This window comes from Pecten maximus, chromosome 6 (genome assembly GCF_902652985.1).
Source record: "Pecten maximus chromosome 6, xPecMax1.1, whole genome shotgun sequence".
Taxonomy (NCBI): domain Eukaryota; kingdom Metazoa; phylum Mollusca; class Bivalvia; order Pectinida; family Pectinidae; genus Pecten; species Pecten maximus.
This window is the reverse complement of record NC_047020.1, coordinates 46,280,356-46,297,905: the sequence shown is the minus strand read 5'-3', so window position 1 is coordinate 46,297,905 and position 17,550 is coordinate 46,280,356. Positions and strand designations below refer to the sequence as shown.

Below are 17,550 nucleotides of genomic sequence, written 5' to 3'. Positions count from 1 at the left end.
TTTTCATGGATTATTGGAGTATGTTCCAAATTATTCTTATAAAATATGAACAGATTATTTAAAAATTATATAAAACAGGACTAATTTTTCAATTTTTTTTTTTTTTTTTCAGAAAAATGTACCAAGAGACCAAATGATAGCAGAAATAAAGTCTGAGTTAGAGAAGATGGCGTAGTGTGTAATGGGATCAACACTTTTAACTTATTTAAGGAAAGATGATCTAGGATTCTATAGGAACAGTACAGGATTCAATGATGCAGTTGTACAGTTGTATCCTGGCTTGCACAGCATCAACATTCATCTTTTGTTTAATGAAGACAATGTTTGGTACAAGTTACAGCCACAGATGTTGAATATGGTACCACCACTGATGTGATAAGTGCTCTTCTAAAGTGGATTAAAGGAGTTTGGATAATTAACTACAAACTACAATATGATTAGATTAAATGTGTGACTTTACGTGATGTAGATACATACAGTGGACCCGCGATAATCCGGACGCCGATAGTCCGGAAAACTCACAGTCCAGACGGAAATGCACGGGAACGGATTTCCGTAACGTTATTTGTACTCACCAGTCCGGAAATTCGGATTCCGATTCCGGAAGCCCATTTTGGGAACGGAACATACTTTTCATTAGTAAATTTCCCTCAATAATCCGGACGATTTTTTCACCACGAGGAGAAAAAAATGTCGGGGCAAGTCACCCGTGTCGACAGCTGTACAGACTATCGCTTGACACTGTGCGTAGTCATAGCGACCGCTGCCAGGTCATAGCCCCGGGTGTTTACCTGTGTTACAATGTGTAGCTTTTGTTTTTATAACGGTACATTGCTTTTTCTCTACAACCTAAATGTTACAGAATTTATGCACAAACATACAATACGTGATACGATAATTAATCAATCTCAAATACATGTAATAAATTTATGATCGGTAATTAACATCATTGACACTTGTATTGGGTAAACACGGATATCGGCTTTGTAACACCGTTACGTGAAGCGACGACTCATTGAAAGATGCATGTTATTAATTACATACACATTTAAGTATTAAGCAGTGATCACAAGAACTGGGTTGATTACACACAAATTAGTCAATAGTCGTCTGATACTTAACTAAGCGTCACATTGTTAAGTGAATACGGGTTTAATAATTATCGGACATCTTGGGTAGTTCTCGCTGGTGTCGCGTACTTTTAAATAGATAGCTTGGGGTTTCTGGTACGTAAAAATCATAAAAAAAACATGGACTGACGGTAAGTTGTAAAATCCGGGTATTTTATTTAAGGTATTTAACGTTTGTAATTTCTACTTGTTTGTGAACCTCCGGGACGTGACACATGTGTGTTGTTTGTAGGTCACATATGCCCGCTATAAATAAAACAACTTTCACTTTACATGTTCTTTTAAAAACATAGTTTATTTTTTACTTTCTACAAAACAAAACAAGAATCATATCAGAAACATAAGTATATTTATTGTTAAAAAGACTGACAATTAGACGTGTTTATGAAACGTCCCAGATTGTATATAATCAAGGGAGGTAACTCTTACACGACAATTTTTTTGGCCTGGTACACGAAATTCGGCAGTCCGGAAAACTCGTAATCCGGACGGTTTGGACTGGGAACGAAGGTGTTCGGATTATCGAGGGTCCACTGTAATTATCGGACTGGTCATATCGTGTCTCTGAAATCGTACCACTGTACAACTCGTCTGCAAAATTCTTCATTTACAGCAAGCCATGTAACCTGTCTGAATTTTTAGGTCAGCTGAGACAAAGTCTCAAGTGACCTGTTCTAACCGCCTTTTGTCCATCGTCGTGTGTTGTTCATCCTGCGTCCGTAAACAATTTTACATTTTTGACTTCTCAGAAACCCCTGAATCAATTTCATCCACCCCCCATGGGACTGAGCAACGGGGCCAAAATGGGTCAAATTGACTGAATTTTCAAAAAACTTCTTCTCAGGATCCAAATATTGTGAAATCAAATAATCTTCATAGATGAAAGGGTCTTAATTATATAATGTCCTTTACCAACATTGTGAATTTGATGACCCTGGAGAGGGGGTACTTTATTATAGTTTATATATAGGGAAATCACATTTTTGACTATCATTTGTTGGATTTCTATTGAAGAGCCGCGGTGACTGAGTGGTTAAGGTGACCTGACACTTCATCACCAGCCCTTCACCTCAGGGTTACGAGTTTAAAACCCACGTGGGGCAGTTGTCTGGTACTAACTGTAGGCCGATGGTCGTTCTCTGGGTTCTCCGGCTTTGCATCACCTCACAAGTCTGGCACGTCCTTAAATGACCTTGGCTGTTAATAGGACATGTACATTAAACAAAATAAGCCAAAAGATTGCGCCAAAAGGGTCAAATTAACTGAATGGGCCTCTTGTCTAACATGTTTTAGAAACTGAAAGTTTTCTTTCTAACCAATGATTTAATCTGGGTTTGGCTGAAAATAAACATATTCAACTGTTTCTTCCAGGAAAAAAAATCTTTTCGCTACAATACATTTGTTTTATCACAAATTTTCAATTAATCATGCAATAAAAAAATTGGGAAAAATTCTTAAGTTGTTTTTGTTTTTTTGTTTTTTCACCTGTCAGAAAGTGTTGGTATGGTATTGTGTTTTAATATGGTATTGACCTTTCAAATAATTATTCAGGAATGTTTCGTATGGCATTGCCTGTCCATAGAAATATGTGTTTGTCCAGTATTTGTTACAGTTTAGCTCACGTAGTCTGAAGGGTTAGGGTTCCCTAATTTTGTAAAATTCAAGTTTGGCATCTTCAATTTTCATCATCCTATGTAAAGTAGGTTACAATGGCCTCAGTTTGTGAATTTTAAGCTCATAAAAAAATTCCATTGTTCATTATATATATCATTTTTATTGCCAAGGGACAATTATTAGAAAATTAGGGCAAAGGAGGTGGTGCATGGCGGCCTACGGCCGAATCTTATTTTATGCATGATATTATGATAGACTTTTACCAAATACATGTCATTTTAGACACTAAAACGAAAATTGGCAAATGCTGTATACGCAGCGCCACCTAACATGATTTCTGTAAAAAAAGTGTACCCTCCCTTTTAAATTAAATATATTTCTTGTACAAAAGTACTTGATAAATTTCATAATGCATTGATAGTCTCATGTGATGTTATATTTTATAAAAACATGTGTGTTTAGCATGAATTTGTATAATAGAAAGTGTAATTACAGCTTTTTTAGCAAAATTTTCAGTTAGAAATTTACCTTCTTGAAATTTTCTTTTATTTGTTAAGTAGATAAAATGTAATAATCGTTGGAGTACTATCAAATTTTGCTTTTAAAATACATGTTTGCATATTAATCTTAATACACAACCAAAAAACCAAAAAAAATCATCAAAACTTACTGGATAACAAAAGATTTTTGCATACAAAGAAAGGTCATGAAGTAAATTGTATTAAAAAACCAAGGGTTAAAAAGGAGCACCCTGTCTGACACAAGCAGTAAAGTCTGATTGCATTGTTATTTTTGTTGGATTTTTAGCATTTGTCTCTATTTTCAGTACTTTCGGTACTTTGATATGTTGTCCAAAATTGGGGGTGCATGCATTTAACAATAATAAAATCTTGGCATATCCAGTAATTCACCAAATAAATTTGTTTCATTAAATGTTTATGAATATCCATAGACTATTTCTAACCTGAAATTTTGATAGTACTCCATCAATAACTTTGTGGTATTAGACTTTAAATGAAAAGTTAAAAACAATGATTTTCACAAAGAAGACATCAAATTAGGCTGAAATTTAATCTAAGTGTCACGGAGCGTGATGATTCATATACAAATAGGAAATAAAAATATGTTCTATAATAGTTAGTGGTCAAAACATTAGCTTCTTATGCAGTTTGATGGGGAAATAATGAAATCACCAAAAAAAGAATATATACATTGAGGACTTGAAATTAATTCCTCCCACATAATCGGGGATATTATGCTTTTGACAAAAATATGTTTCCGGGAAAAAAATCGCTGTGGGCCGATTTAGCCCTCCTGCGCACCACCTCCTTTGCCTAATTTTGCAAAATTAAAGGCTTTTATTGTTCATCCTGTATATCTATTTCCATTGCCATTGCCCTACGACAATCATTGAAAAGTAGGTTACCTTGACATATATTGCTCAACACTGATATCAATTTTCATTGTTCTATGACAATTTTTAGCTTATGCTGTTTAAGGTGTATTCAATGGCTCATAATCTAAAACTTTTTTAAAAATATTACATCATACAATAATTAACGACAGATGGAAAGCATTAATATAATTACTTTACATATACAGTAGATCTATAACAATATATCATTGAAAATAACTATTACAGTAAGGTTACAGATGTTATGACATTTCTGAGCGGCAATATCGAATGAATGAGTGAGTGGAGTATACAATAGTGTAGTCAGGGGATAGACGGCTATCATGTTGGTAAACCTAGAAACTAATATGAGTGAAAATAAAATAAGCTAAAGCTATGATCTAGAATGTATGTGCTGTAAAATACCTTTTCAAGTACTTCCCTAAATTACAAAGCTCTTTCCTGTTACGTACAGACAACAGCTGGATAAGTTTATATGAAGATGGGCGATTCCAGTAATACATTTATAATGAACTTCTTTTGATAATCTTTGTAGAATGGACATATTAAAACAAAATGAAACTCATCCTCTACCTGGTGGTCACAATAACGACAGATTCTATTCGCCCTTGGAATATGGCGATACCTACCTTCCTCTACATAGAGTTGTTGAGATAAAATTGTAACGCCTACTATAGCTATCAATGCGGAATTTATAAAAAAAAAAAAAAAAAACATTTTGACGAAAGTTAACAAATTAATTTCTAGCTTGAATAAAATTTTCTATCAGACATTGTTTAAAACAATGTAAAAACACCCTTTCATTATCGACTTAATGAGTAAACCAAACATCACCGAAACAATATTTGTGGTTATCAGGGAACATGGCAGCCATTTTGAAAGTGGAAATTTCACATACACATATTGTCCAGACAACTCCTCCTACACCGATGGGCCGATTCCAATTAAACTTCACATACATATTAATGATCATGTGTAGATGTGCATGCCACTTTGTTTTCCTCAAAATTATGGTTGCTATGGCAACTGGTCACTATAAACAGGCTTTCTGATAAGAACCATAACTTTTAAGTTTGTCCAGACAACTCCTCCTAAACCGAATTGCTGATTTCAATGAAACTTCACACAAATATAGAGGACCATGTGTAGATGTGCATGCCACTTTCTTTTTCTCAAAATTATGGTTGCTATGGAAACTGGCCACTATATTACTGGGTTATCTTAGTTAGCCTCTAATTAAGAGTTCCAATTCACCATTGGCTTATGCAGATTGCGAGGGTATTAGTCAGCCATCCTGACGACAGTTCTAGTTCACTTTAAAATATGCGGGGCCTAATTGTTGAAACGATACCCGTGATGTTTTGAGGGTCCATCCCTGTCCTATCATGACTCCAACCGTACCATACTGAAGTACCGATGCTAATTCATATTCGTGTCTCTTACATCTACATTGATCTGCACCAATGTCACATCGTAATTATTTTTCATTAAATAGAAGTAATGAAAGGAAACACATATATTCCCTTACTATATAAGTAAAGCAGAGTGACCACTTTAGCGATGTTACCTATATTTTACTCCTATTCATAGCTCTCTCCAGTTAATCTCTTACTAAATCTACGGTTAAAACGATCTTTTCTGGACAAAACCGGCATCTCGCTCGGACTTGGTTTTCGGTATAATCATCTGACACGGAAAAATCTCGATGGGATAGCTGACTGTGCTGTCTTCTAAGTACATCAAACATAATATTCATCGCCATTTTCAGTAATGATGTTTTAATGAGGCCCCCAACCATCTTTAAATATCAGTGATTAAATAAGCTTTAATGAGCCGCTAATGTATGCATTAATAACCGTTTGTGCAACGTCATAATTTTGCAAATGACGTCATGACATTTAATGAAGGTTTAATGAAGGTTTAATTCATCATTATCTTTTAATGAACGTTCGAACAACCGGCCCATGATCTCTAACATGTATATGTTTATTTTCCTCAATAAAAAAATTGATATAGTATGGCTACAAATGTAGCATTATCCCCCATCATCATACATTTTAATTTATGGCACAAAAAAAGCACTATATATTGTTTTGTATGTACATGTTTGGAATTAAATGCCTGTTTTTAAATGTAAGACAACGTAGGCTACCAATAGCACATACAAGTTATCCTGTTACATGTACCTTTCGTCTTTTAGGCGTATTTACTTCTGAGGCCATTTTGAAACCCCTCAGTGATTCACTTAAAGAGTCAACTGACGAAAGATCAAGGTCATGGTGTCAAAAGTCAAGGTCACATTTGTATCTTTAACTGATGAACATTTTGTTAAGACATTATGAAGCAAATATGTTCAGAATTAAACAAGGAGTCAGCTGACTAAAGGTCAAGGTCATTGGGTCAGAACTAATTAACATTTGGTTGAAAAGGTCAATAAAAAGTGGATCCTGTGAATATGACCCTGGTTCTAAGTAGGCGATGTATTTAGGATTAATATGACCCCGGTTCTAAGTAGGCGATGTATTTAGGATTAATATGACCCCGGTTCTAAGTAGGCGATGTATTTAGGATTAATATGACCCCGGTTCTAAGTAGGCGATGTATTTAGGATTAATATGACCCTGGTTCTAAGTAGGCGATGTATTTAGGATTAAAATGACCCTGGTTCTAAGTAGGCGATGTATTTAGGATTAATATGACCCTGGTTCTAAGTAGGCGATGTAATTAGGATTAAAATGACCCTGGTTCTAAGTAGGCGATGTATTTAGGATTAATATGACCCTGGTTCTAAGTAGGCGATGTATTGAGGATTAATATGACCCTGGTTCTAAGTAGGCGATGTATTTAGGATTAATATGACCCTGGTTCTAAGTAGGCGATGTATTTAGGATTAATATGACCCTGGTTCTAAGTAGGCGATGTATTTAGGATTAATATGACCCTGGTTCTAAGAAGGCGATGTATTTAGGATTAATATGACCCTGGTTCTAAGTAGGCGATGTATTTAGGATTAATATGACCCTGGTTCTAAGTAGGCGATGTATTTAGGATTAATATGACCCTGGTTCTAAGTAGGCGATGTATTTAGGATTAATATGACCCTGGTTCTAAGTAGGCGATGTATTTAGGATTAATATGACCCTGGTTCTAAGTAGGCGATGTATTTAGGATTAAAATGAATCAAATAAAATCTAACAAGTTTTATACAGGTATTCCATTTTTAGCTCGTCTCTTCGAAGAAGGTTTTCCAAATGTTAAATTTTTAGTGCAAGTGTTGAAAGGCATAGTAATTTATGGTAATATGGTCCCTGTGGGGGTCAAACTATCCCCTGCCGGAGTTAAACTAAAAGATTTTTTGGAGAAAAAAAAACAGATTTTTTAAAATTTTTGGACTTAGAAAATGTTTGCGTTAAGTTTTTGGTGCAAGTGTTGAAAGGTATTAATACACCACTTCATAATTGTACTAGGGTGCTGATAACTGGCAATAGAGTCCCTCTGGGGTTAGACTATCCCCTGCCAGAGTTAAACTAAAAGATTTTTTTGGGGAAAAACCAGAATTTTTTAAATTTTTGGACTTAGAATATTTCTGCGTTAAGTTTTTGGTGCAAGTGTTAAGAGGTTTTAATATATCACTTTATAATTGTACTAGGGTGCTGATACTTGGCAATAGAGTCCCTATGGAGTTAAACTATCCCCTGCTGGAATTAAACTAAAAAAAATGGATTTTTTCTTTTTAAATCTTTTTTTTTAAACTTAGAACATTTTTGCGTTATGTTTATATTGCGAGTTTTGAAAGGCATAGTAATATATGGTATTAGGGTCCCTGTGGGGGTTAAACTATTCTTTGCTGGAGTTCAATTGAAAGATTGTTTTGAAGAAAAAAAACAAAATTTTAATTTTTTTTGTGCAAGTGTTGAAAGCTATTAACACATCACTTTATAATTGTACTAGGTTGCTGATATTTGGTAAAAGATACCCTTTGGAGTTACACTATCCCTTCTTAGAGTGAAACTGAAAAAGAAATGTGAAAATGGTCACATAAGGACAATTTATACGGTTCCACATTCTTCAAGGGAGACAACTCTCATTAGGATAATATTTTATCAAAAAATAAAGAAATAGGTCCAAAAGCAATTATTTAGTATATTTATTCAATTTACAACAGTATAGCTTGTATCCCGAATGTTTGTTTATAAATAATTTACATACACTGTTATTTTCAGTATATATAAATTGGTATAGTTTTGAAAATTGCATGAATACACAATACACAATCTGATCAAGTAAACAATATTGATATTATTAATGCAGTTTGCCAAACCATGTCAATTAAAATATTTTAATCATTTATTGACTAACATTTGTGACACGAGCTATGCTGTTCTCCAAAAGCTCTTGTTTCCGGATAGTTCGTACCGCTCTCGCCTTGATATTTTGATTTAGAATGTCGTTTGTTGTCATCTCTGTTAAAGTGACGCTTTATACAGCTCTATCAATTATTTCAAGCACACAATTGACCTAGATTGGTTCCTATTTTGTTGCTCATGACAACAAAAGGAATCGGAAGGTAAAGATGTCTGGTTTACCTCGAGAAGTTCTCAAATGGATCCAGAGCCTGGACCTCACGTGGCAAATAAAGACGCCTAAGTGGTAAATATTTGTTTTAAATGGCCAAAATGTATATATATAGGTCGGAATAGATGTCAAAGTTCCACGCGAAAGACTTGTTCAAGTCACATAGGAAAGCGATTTATTTTCTGTACTGAGACAGTGCTGTACAGTATTCTTCTGTTTTATTGAACATGAAATAATGCATTTATCTAGATAAGAGAATTTCTTGATTTTTGAGAACAATGTGTAAATAGGATAGGGCCCGTGCTCTTATTTTATCGGCGAAACTCTACTGTACACATACTTAGAACTTTCACAAAACGAATTGAAGGCGCGAGTGTTTGAATTTAATACGGAAAGGGGGGGGGGGGGGGGGGGTGTATTTTCCTTCCTGAGAATAGCTTTTTCAATGAATTTCAGCATGTTATCTAGGGCGAAAATGGGTTTGTTTTTTTCCTATTGAGACGTGACATTTAACCTAAATATTAGAATACAAACAAAATGAACTGATGATAAAACAATCTAGCGTCTTATCGTTATCGTTATTTACATGATATACATGATTCACAGGCAAGCATTTATAGTTTACAGTTTAAAGTTGTAATTAAAATCCTCATCAAATATTCAGCTGCTAGCAATATATAGATTCATCATAAAATAAATTACATGCTACAATATTTTAAATTAATGCAAAATCATTTTTATGTTTTTTTGACTGTCAAAAGTGTTAACAGCATCGTCTTTTTTTTATTGTCATATCCCTGTAGATGTGCAGGAGCGCTAACAGGCGTTCGAAACCCCCCCTCCATACATTGTACGTTCTCATGAATTTAAAATGGCACAAAAAATATAGACACTAGTTGCTTTTATTTGTCACACACATTTTAACTCTCATATCTACTGTTAGTACTAGTACTGCTCAGTAAGGTGTTAGAATTACTGTATGTGATAAAAAAAGTCACAAATTATTTTTTTTTAAATGATTGACTAAAAAATCAAACTTTTAAAAAATAATATTAAGGTGATCAGACACTAAGACTGAGATTGAAATATCCTATTAAAATATCATGATGATATGTTATATTTTAAAGCACTGATTTTTGGGATTATGTTGTTTTACTTTTTTTTTTTTTATCATTCCGGCATTCTCCTAAGTTCTGTGTCCATTTCAAAGCTTTCAATAAACAAAAACAGTTGATTCATGAAACTTATTAACAAGATGAATGCGACGCAATCATGTCAGCAAATTGACAGTTGTTTTCTTAAGTTGGTTGAAAGGAGTCTATGTATGTATATATATAGTAGTTCTAATGAAAGCCAAACAACAGCAAGTTGTATCCACGCAAGCGAAGCTAATGAGTAGGCCACCCAATCCCCCCCTCCTCCCTTGAGTGTTTTGAGGTAGCAGTGTACAGTAAAAATGCCCGATTCTGAAAAATAAGGCACCTGATTCATGTATTAGATATGTGAACATTGCCAGATAACCCTACATATTACCTCTAACAAAGTCTATATATTTGTAATCTGTACAACATTGGCTATTTTAATATAGCTCTGAAGGATAAGTAAACATATTTTTTCTATGTTTTTAAGACCTAGCTGTGAATACCATGGTAACGACTTCAAAAAACCTAAAAAAAAAATGCAAAATATCATGATATTTGACCCATTATGACACAATTTTCTACACAATTTTTTTTCTGAAACCTATTTGAAATTAAATATCTCAAAGACTGAATTAATCTTGTTTTGACATAAGTTGTACATAAAGTTTTCCCACAATCTTACCTTCACTATGATGCACCATTTTTTGCTGTAGGAAAAACTTAATTTCCGGTGTAAACACACTGTCAACAACTTCCAAGGTGTGATTTTTAGTCCATTATCTGTTAGCCAATCAGTGTTTTACTCTCACTTTCCAATATATTACCAACAACAACTGATGCCCTATTTACAACAATTGAATTTTGCAACAGAAACAATACATCAACATAACAATACATTATTGTGTGTAATTATGTCTGTGTAACCTGAGGTGTACTGCGCGTGCCCTACATCAACATAACAATACATTATTGTATGTAATTATGTCTGTGTAACCCGAGGTGTACTGCCCTACATCAACGTAACAATATATCATTGTGTGTAATTATGTCTGTGTAACCCGAGGTGTACTGCCCTACATCAACATAACAATACATTATTGCATGTAATTATGTCTGTGTAACCCGAGGTGTACTGGCTTACATCAACATAACAATACAATATTGTGTGTAATTATGTCTGTGTAACCTGAGGTGTACTGCCCTACATCAACATAACAATACATTATTGTGTGTAATTATGTCTGTGTAACCTGAGGTGTACTGCCCTACATCAACATAACAATACATTATTGTGTGTAATTATGTCTGTGTAACCCGAGGTGTACTGCCCTACATCAACATAACAATACATTATTGTGTGTAATTATGTCTGTGTAACCCGAGGTGTACTGCCCTACATCAACATAACAATACATTATTGTGTGTAATTATGTCTGTGTAACCCGAGGTGTACTGCCCTACATCAACATAACAATACATTATTGTGTGTAATTATGTCTGTGTAACCTGAGGTGTACTGCCCTACATCAACATAACAATACATTATTGTGTGTAATTATGTCTGTGTAACCCGAGGTGTACTGCCCTACATCAACATAACAATACATTATTGTATGTAATTATGTCTGTGTAACCCGAGGTGTACTGCCCTACATCAACATAACAATACATTATGTGTGTAATTATGTCTGTGTAACCCGAGGTGTACTGCCCTACATCAACATAACAATACATTATTGTATGTAATTATGTCTGTGTAACCCGAGGTGTACTGCCCTACATCAACATAACAATACATTATTGTATGTAATTATGTCTGTGTAACCCGAGGTGTACTGCCCTACATCAACATAACAATACATCATTGTGTGTAATTATGTCTGTGTACCCGAGGTGTACTGCCCTACATCAACATAACAATACATATTGTGTGTAATTATGTCTGTGTAACCTGAGGTGTACTGCCCTACATCAACATAACAATACATCATTGTGTGTAATTATGTCTGTGTAACCCGAGGTGTACTGCCCTACATCAACATAACAATACATTATTGTGTGTAATTATGTCTGTGTAACCCGAGGTGTAACCCGAGGTGTACTGCCCTACAGGATCATCCTGTGAGAATATTTATCTTTATTCTAATGATGATGTCATTGTTCACAGGGACCTGACAAATGGATACCTCGTGGCGGAGATATTTTCATGGTACTTCCCACAGGACATTCAGATGCACTCTTATAACAATGGAACTTCATTAGACTCAAAGTTAAGAAATTGGAGTTTACTCAAACTGGTAAGTTTTTTTTTACAAGGGAAATTTGTTTAATCAGAATTGTGAGCATTGAAATTTAAATAAAGCAATGTCAGTCTGGTAAAGATCCTAATGTCAACCTTGTAAAGATCCTTATGTCAACCTTGTAAAGATCCTTATGTCAACCTTGTAAAGATCCCAAATATCAACAATAGTAAAGATCCTAATGTCAACCTGGTTAATATCTTAATGTCAGCCTGGTTAATATCCTAATGTCAACCTGATTAATATCCTAATGTCAAACTGGTTAAGATCCCAATGTCATCCTGGTAAAGATCCTAATGTCAACCTGGTTAAGATCCTAATACCAACCTGGTTAAGATCCTAATACCAACCTGGTTAAGACCCTAATACCAACCTGGTAAATATCATAATGTCAACCTGGTTAAGATCCTAATGTCAAACTGGTTAAGATCCTAATGTTAACCTGGTTAAGATCCTAATGTCAACTTGGTAAAGATCCTAATATCAGTCTGACAGATGTGTATTATATAGATCTGTTGTATTTCAGCCTAGCTGACTGGTGTGTATTATAGATCTGTTGTATTTCAGCCTAGCTGACTGGTGTGTATTATAGATCTGTTGTATTTCAGCCTAGCTGACTGGTGTGTATTATATAGATCTGTTGTATTTCAGACTAGCTGACTGGTGTGTATTATAGATCTGTTGTATTTCAGACTAGCTGACTGGTGTGTATTATATAGATCTGTTGTATTTCAGCCTAGCTGACTGATGTGTATTATAGATCTGTTGTATTTCAGCCTAGCTGACTGATGTGTATTATAGATCTGTTGTATTTCAGCCTAGCTGACTGATGTGTATTATAGATCTGTTGTATTTCAGCCTAGCTGACTGGTGTGTATTATAGATCTGTTGTATTTCAGCCTAGCCTAGTTCTGCCATGTATACATGCAGTTGACAATAGAATGTGCTTTTAAATTTCAAAATTTTCTAAAGGTACTATCCAAATTTTCTTTTGTTTTAATCAAACGTGTCATAAATTCACTATTTTTTCACTAATTTTTCAGTTCATTAAAAGACACAACCTGGATATAGCGGAGGAGTTGTTAGAAGGAACTATCCATTGTAAGGAGGGGGCCTCCACACTTCTAACGGAACGCATTTATGAAATTTTAACCAACAGAAAGTATGCTCTTTTTTAAAATCTTACCAATATTTTGTATAATATTAGCATTTGTTGCTCAGTGTTAATTTTGGCAGGGACCTTAATTCATCATCAATTAGTTAAACTCTTTATCTAATGGAAGACAAGCTAGTGTATCGTCCACCACAGTATTAGTTTGACAAAGTGGTTTTGTTGTTACAATTACATTGAATTTCTTTATATTTACTTAAGCTTTAAATAACATTAGTTTGTAAATGTTTTATTGTAGAGTTCGAAAACAAACAAAGGACGATGAAATTGATTTTACCGACCGAGCATATCAGAACCGATTACCCATGCATGCCCGATCAACAGCCTCTAAAGCCGTGAAAAATAACCTCAGGATCACAGAAACAATGGCGGACCAAAACCTCATCCTCAGCGCTCAAAAGGTAATATTTCTTAACTGACCAAAATCTCAACTTCAAAGTGATAATTTTCATTATTGAAGCGTTAAGATTTGGAGAAAGGTTTTTTTTCTACGAAATATCCTCTTGATTACTTTTTGTGTCATCTGCAAAAAGCAGGCAACTTATAGGTATCACTATGTGGGCGTCGGCTGATCAAGCTCAAACTTCTCGAGAGGCTCATTTACCCAAAGTTCCTGCTTTGTATTGCTTTTAAAATTATTTCTTGAAGTGAAAAATATATCTTTTTCTTTGCAATCACTCAACTTGCTGCGCAGGCGATACATCTACTTCCGTGGAATTCTTGTTTGCTTTTGTAATCTGACAAGCATCCATCAAAGTTAAGAAGAAACAGAAACTCCACCTCTGTCCAGCTACATTGTATTCTCTGTTGTAGTCACAAAAAATTATCAACGACCACATAGAACATCGGCGTCAGGAGCGGTACGAGAACCCTGTACGATTTAATGTGAAGCCAACGCTTGGAGAGAGGAGCTTACGTAGACCTCCTGTACAGCCAAAACAACTCACATATGAAACAGACAGAACACTGGACTCCATCGGCAAGGATGGACCCCACCCAGGTACACATACATTGCAGAATGATTTTTTTCCTAACTATCAGAATTATTGGAGTTTCACTGGATTTATCTGATATTTTACTACAAAGTATTGCAGAATAATTTTGAATTATTTCAGATTTTTCAGTGAATAATTGAAATACAGTGTAACACTAGTAAGAGTATCTAGAAATTAAAAGACAATTATATTACATTTTTGTATGTAATGTACTAAAACCCCTCACAAAGTAAAGTGTTTAAATATATAGTAACCTTGTAATTTTTTTCCTCCAGAATTACCGGCGTACTCCCGTGAACCAAGTGTACAGTTTAAAGAGATACAGGTGAACCAGTTGGACAAGTCAGCACTTTATAATATGCCTGTCCAGGGTTTCTAAACAAATTATTCTACAAAGTCAGTTAAATGTGCAGAAATTTGATTAAATGAACATATGAAAGATCTTTAAATTGGATCTTCTGTGAAACCTTTGCAAGTGATCTTCATGAGACCATATCAGTCAAGGGAGACAACTTTATAATAGTCAAGGGAGACAACTCTACAATGCCCAGGTTATATATAGCTGTAACTGTGTGAAGTCCTGCTGTAGGATCACCTGTTTGTCAGGTCCTGTTTGGTAGCCGTCTGGAGTTTGAAGGATGTAAATTGACTATTTATTGATACAAACTTTAGGGAGCTGGTATATATGTTAATCTGTGTGGTTCGATTATAACCGCAAAAAATATCTCATCAACTTAATGTTATACCTATATCTGTGATACAACTTATGGTACATCGGTACGGGACGACACAATCTAAACTTTATCTGGGAAGTAAAGAATATTACAGAGAGTAAAAGTTATAAAGGTTTACAAGTTATAAAGATGTACAAGTTATAAAGATGTACAAATTATAAAGATGTACAAGTCTTAAAGGTGTACAGATTATAGGTGTACAAGTTATAAAGGTGTACAGATTATAAAGGTGTACAGATTATAGGTGTACAGATTATAAAGGTGTACAGATTATAAAGGTGTACAAGTTATAAAGGTGTACAGATTATAGGTGTACAAGTTATAAAGGTGTACAGATTATAAAGGTGTACAGATTATAAAGGTGTACAAGTTATAAAGGTGTACAGATTATAGGTGTACAGATTATAAAGGTGTACATTATAAAGGTGTACATTATAAAGGTGTGCAAGTTATAAAGGTGTACAGATTATAAAGGTGTACAGGTATATCGTTTGTATGTAATCATGTCTGACAATTTCTGGAGTTGAGCTTGGTATTGATAATGATGTGATATTATTAAAATCCTATTTTTCATTGTGAGATTGGAGTGCCACAACAATGTTGTATCTGATAAAGTTTATTATCAATTTGTGCCACAATATCTGTCCAAGATATCACAGAGTCAATCATGTTCTTCTGTACAAACAGATGTGATAAGTAGAAATTCATTTTGTAAAAAGTACTTCAATATTTAAAAATGTTTCCGAGAACTATTAGAATAAGTCGAGTACATGTATATGATGGGAGAGGATTCCTCTTTGTAAGAGCCGTCGTAATGAAGACAACATGCCTTTACTGCAATTTTTGTTTTGTTATGAATGATTCATATTTGTAAAAAAAATAAACATATGAAAACTGAACATTTATAGCCTTGTACATGTTAATCGGAACTTTTAGAGAAGTTAATATATTTCATCTATCCCCATCTAGTTCTGAAGGAATAATGATATATCGTGTGAAGACATCGGACAACAGATTTTGATCATATTTACACCCCAGTATCATAAAATCACCTCATTATATTGTGTTGGTCATCACTCAAGGTTTAAGGGCCACATTTGCCCCCCTGAAGTGAAAATTTTGACACAATATTTCATGAAGGTCCAACAGATTGATTTATATATGGGTAGGCTTACTACCAGACACGTGGTAATGTTGGACAATGTTTATCTTCAGATGTCCAAAATGTTAAAAACAGGTCAGAGCTGACGACAACATACAAACGTATGGCAATAGGTCATCCTAGATGACATAAAAACCATTTGTAGATCATAGATTAGTGTTGTTTAACGGCTTTCAACAGAGAGTGGTGTCAGAGCACTCCGATACAGACAGCGATTGTCAGGAACACAAGGACTTCAAATGGTTCTGAAAGGACTTCAAATGGTTCTGTGATAGCAAAATCACACTGGATCAGGTCGTCAAAATGGTAGGTAGAGTAGCGTCCTTGTCAGAAATAGCAGTAACCAACTTCAACCTGTCAAAATCAAACTGGCTGCCTCGTGGCCATTTCATTTTTCGATCAGTCTTAAAATTCAATATACACAGCAAGGGGCCATAGGGAACCTACACATGAAATTTGAGAAAGATCTTATAAAGGACTTTCTGAGAAACGGAAACAAGAAGATTGTTTACAGGCAGACGAAGAGCGATTTGAACCGATAACAAACCGATAATAATAAGAAGGTTGTTTATACGCAGACCAAGGAGGAAGGGCGATTTGGACCGCTTACAACAAACCAATACTTATAATAAGGTTGTTAATACGCAGACCAAGGAGGAAGGGCGATTTGGACCGCTTACAACAAACCAATACTTATAATAAGGTTGTTAATACGCAGACCAAGGAGGAAGGGCGATTTGGACCGCTTACAACAAACCAATAATAATGAGAAGATTATTTATAGGCAGATGAAGGACAAAAAGCGATTTGGACCGCTTATAACAAACCAATAATAATAAGGTTATTTATATGAAGACGAAGGGGATTTGGACCACTAACAAACCAATAATAACAATGTTAACAGACAGACGGAGGACGATTTGGACCGCTAACAAACAAATAATAATAATGTTAACAGACAGACGGAGGACGATTTGGACCGCTAACAAACAAATAATAACAATGTTAACAGACAGACGGAGGACGATTTGGACCGCTAACAAACCAATAATAACAATGTTAACGGACAGACGGAGGACGATTTGGACCGCTAACAAACCAATAATAATAATGTTAACAGACAGACGAAGGACGATTCGGACCGCTAACAAACAAATAATAATAATGTTAACAGACAGACGGAGGACGATTTGGACCGCTAACAAACAAATAATAATAATGTTAACGGACAGACGGAGGACGATTTGGACCGCTAACAAACAAATAATAAAAATGTTAACAGACAGACGGAGGACGATTTGGACCGCTAACAA

At 34.8% G+C, this 17,550-nt stretch overlaps 2 protein-coding genes across 3 annotated transcripts in view; both read left to right on the top strand.

Annotated features, from left to right (window-relative positions):
- The window catches only part of LOC117330222 (histidine--tRNA ligase, cytoplasmic-like), a 33,610-nt gene extending 32,856 nt beyond the window's left edge, over nt 1–754 (top strand). Inside the window, exon 13 of the mRNA XM_033888443.1 lies at nt 113–754. Coding sequence (XP_033744334.1) covers nt 113–175 — 63 coding nt within the window. The 3' untranslated portion in view covers nt 176–754. The remainder of the gene's footprint in view (nt 1–112) is intronic.
- A 7,903-nt stretch (nt 755–8,657) lies between these two features.
- LOC117329901 (spermatogenesis-associated protein 4-like) lies at nt 8,658–15,976 on the top strand. 2 transcript variants are annotated; one of them, XR_004533286.1, is made up of 7 exons: nt 8,690–8,808; nt 12,043–12,172; nt 13,219–13,337; nt 13,585–13,747; nt 14,160–14,346; nt 14,617–15,353; nt 15,516–15,976. XR_004533286.1 is itself a non-coding variant. In XM_033888121.1 (6 exons), the coding sequence occupies exons 1-6, from the start codon at nt 8,732–8,734 to the stop codon at nt 14,718–14,720; spliced, it is 780 nt and encodes a 259-aa protein (XP_033744012.1). In that variant the 5' UTR covers nt 8,658–8,731; the 3' UTR covers nt 14,721–15,976. The 2 variants fall into 2 exon arrangements, 1 of the variants encoding a protein (XP_033744012.1); XM_033888121.1 differs by having other exon boundaries at nt 8,658–8,808; nt 14,617–15,976.
- Nucleotides 15,977–17,550: the final 1,574 nt, after the last annotated feature.

Coding starts and splice junctions, on each gene's coding strand:
- LOC117329901 (XM_033888121.1), top strand. CDS start 8,732: ATGTCTGGTTTACCTCGAGAAGTTCTCAAATGGATCCAGAGCCTGGAC. Junction 12,173..13,218: donor ATTGGAGTTTACTCAAACTG/GTAAGTTTTTTT, acceptor CTAATTTTTCAG/TTCATTAAAAGACACAACCT. Junction 13,338..13,584: donor GAAATTTTAACCAACAGAAA/GTATGCTCTTTT, acceptor GTTTTATTGTAG/AGTTCGAAAACAAACAAAGG.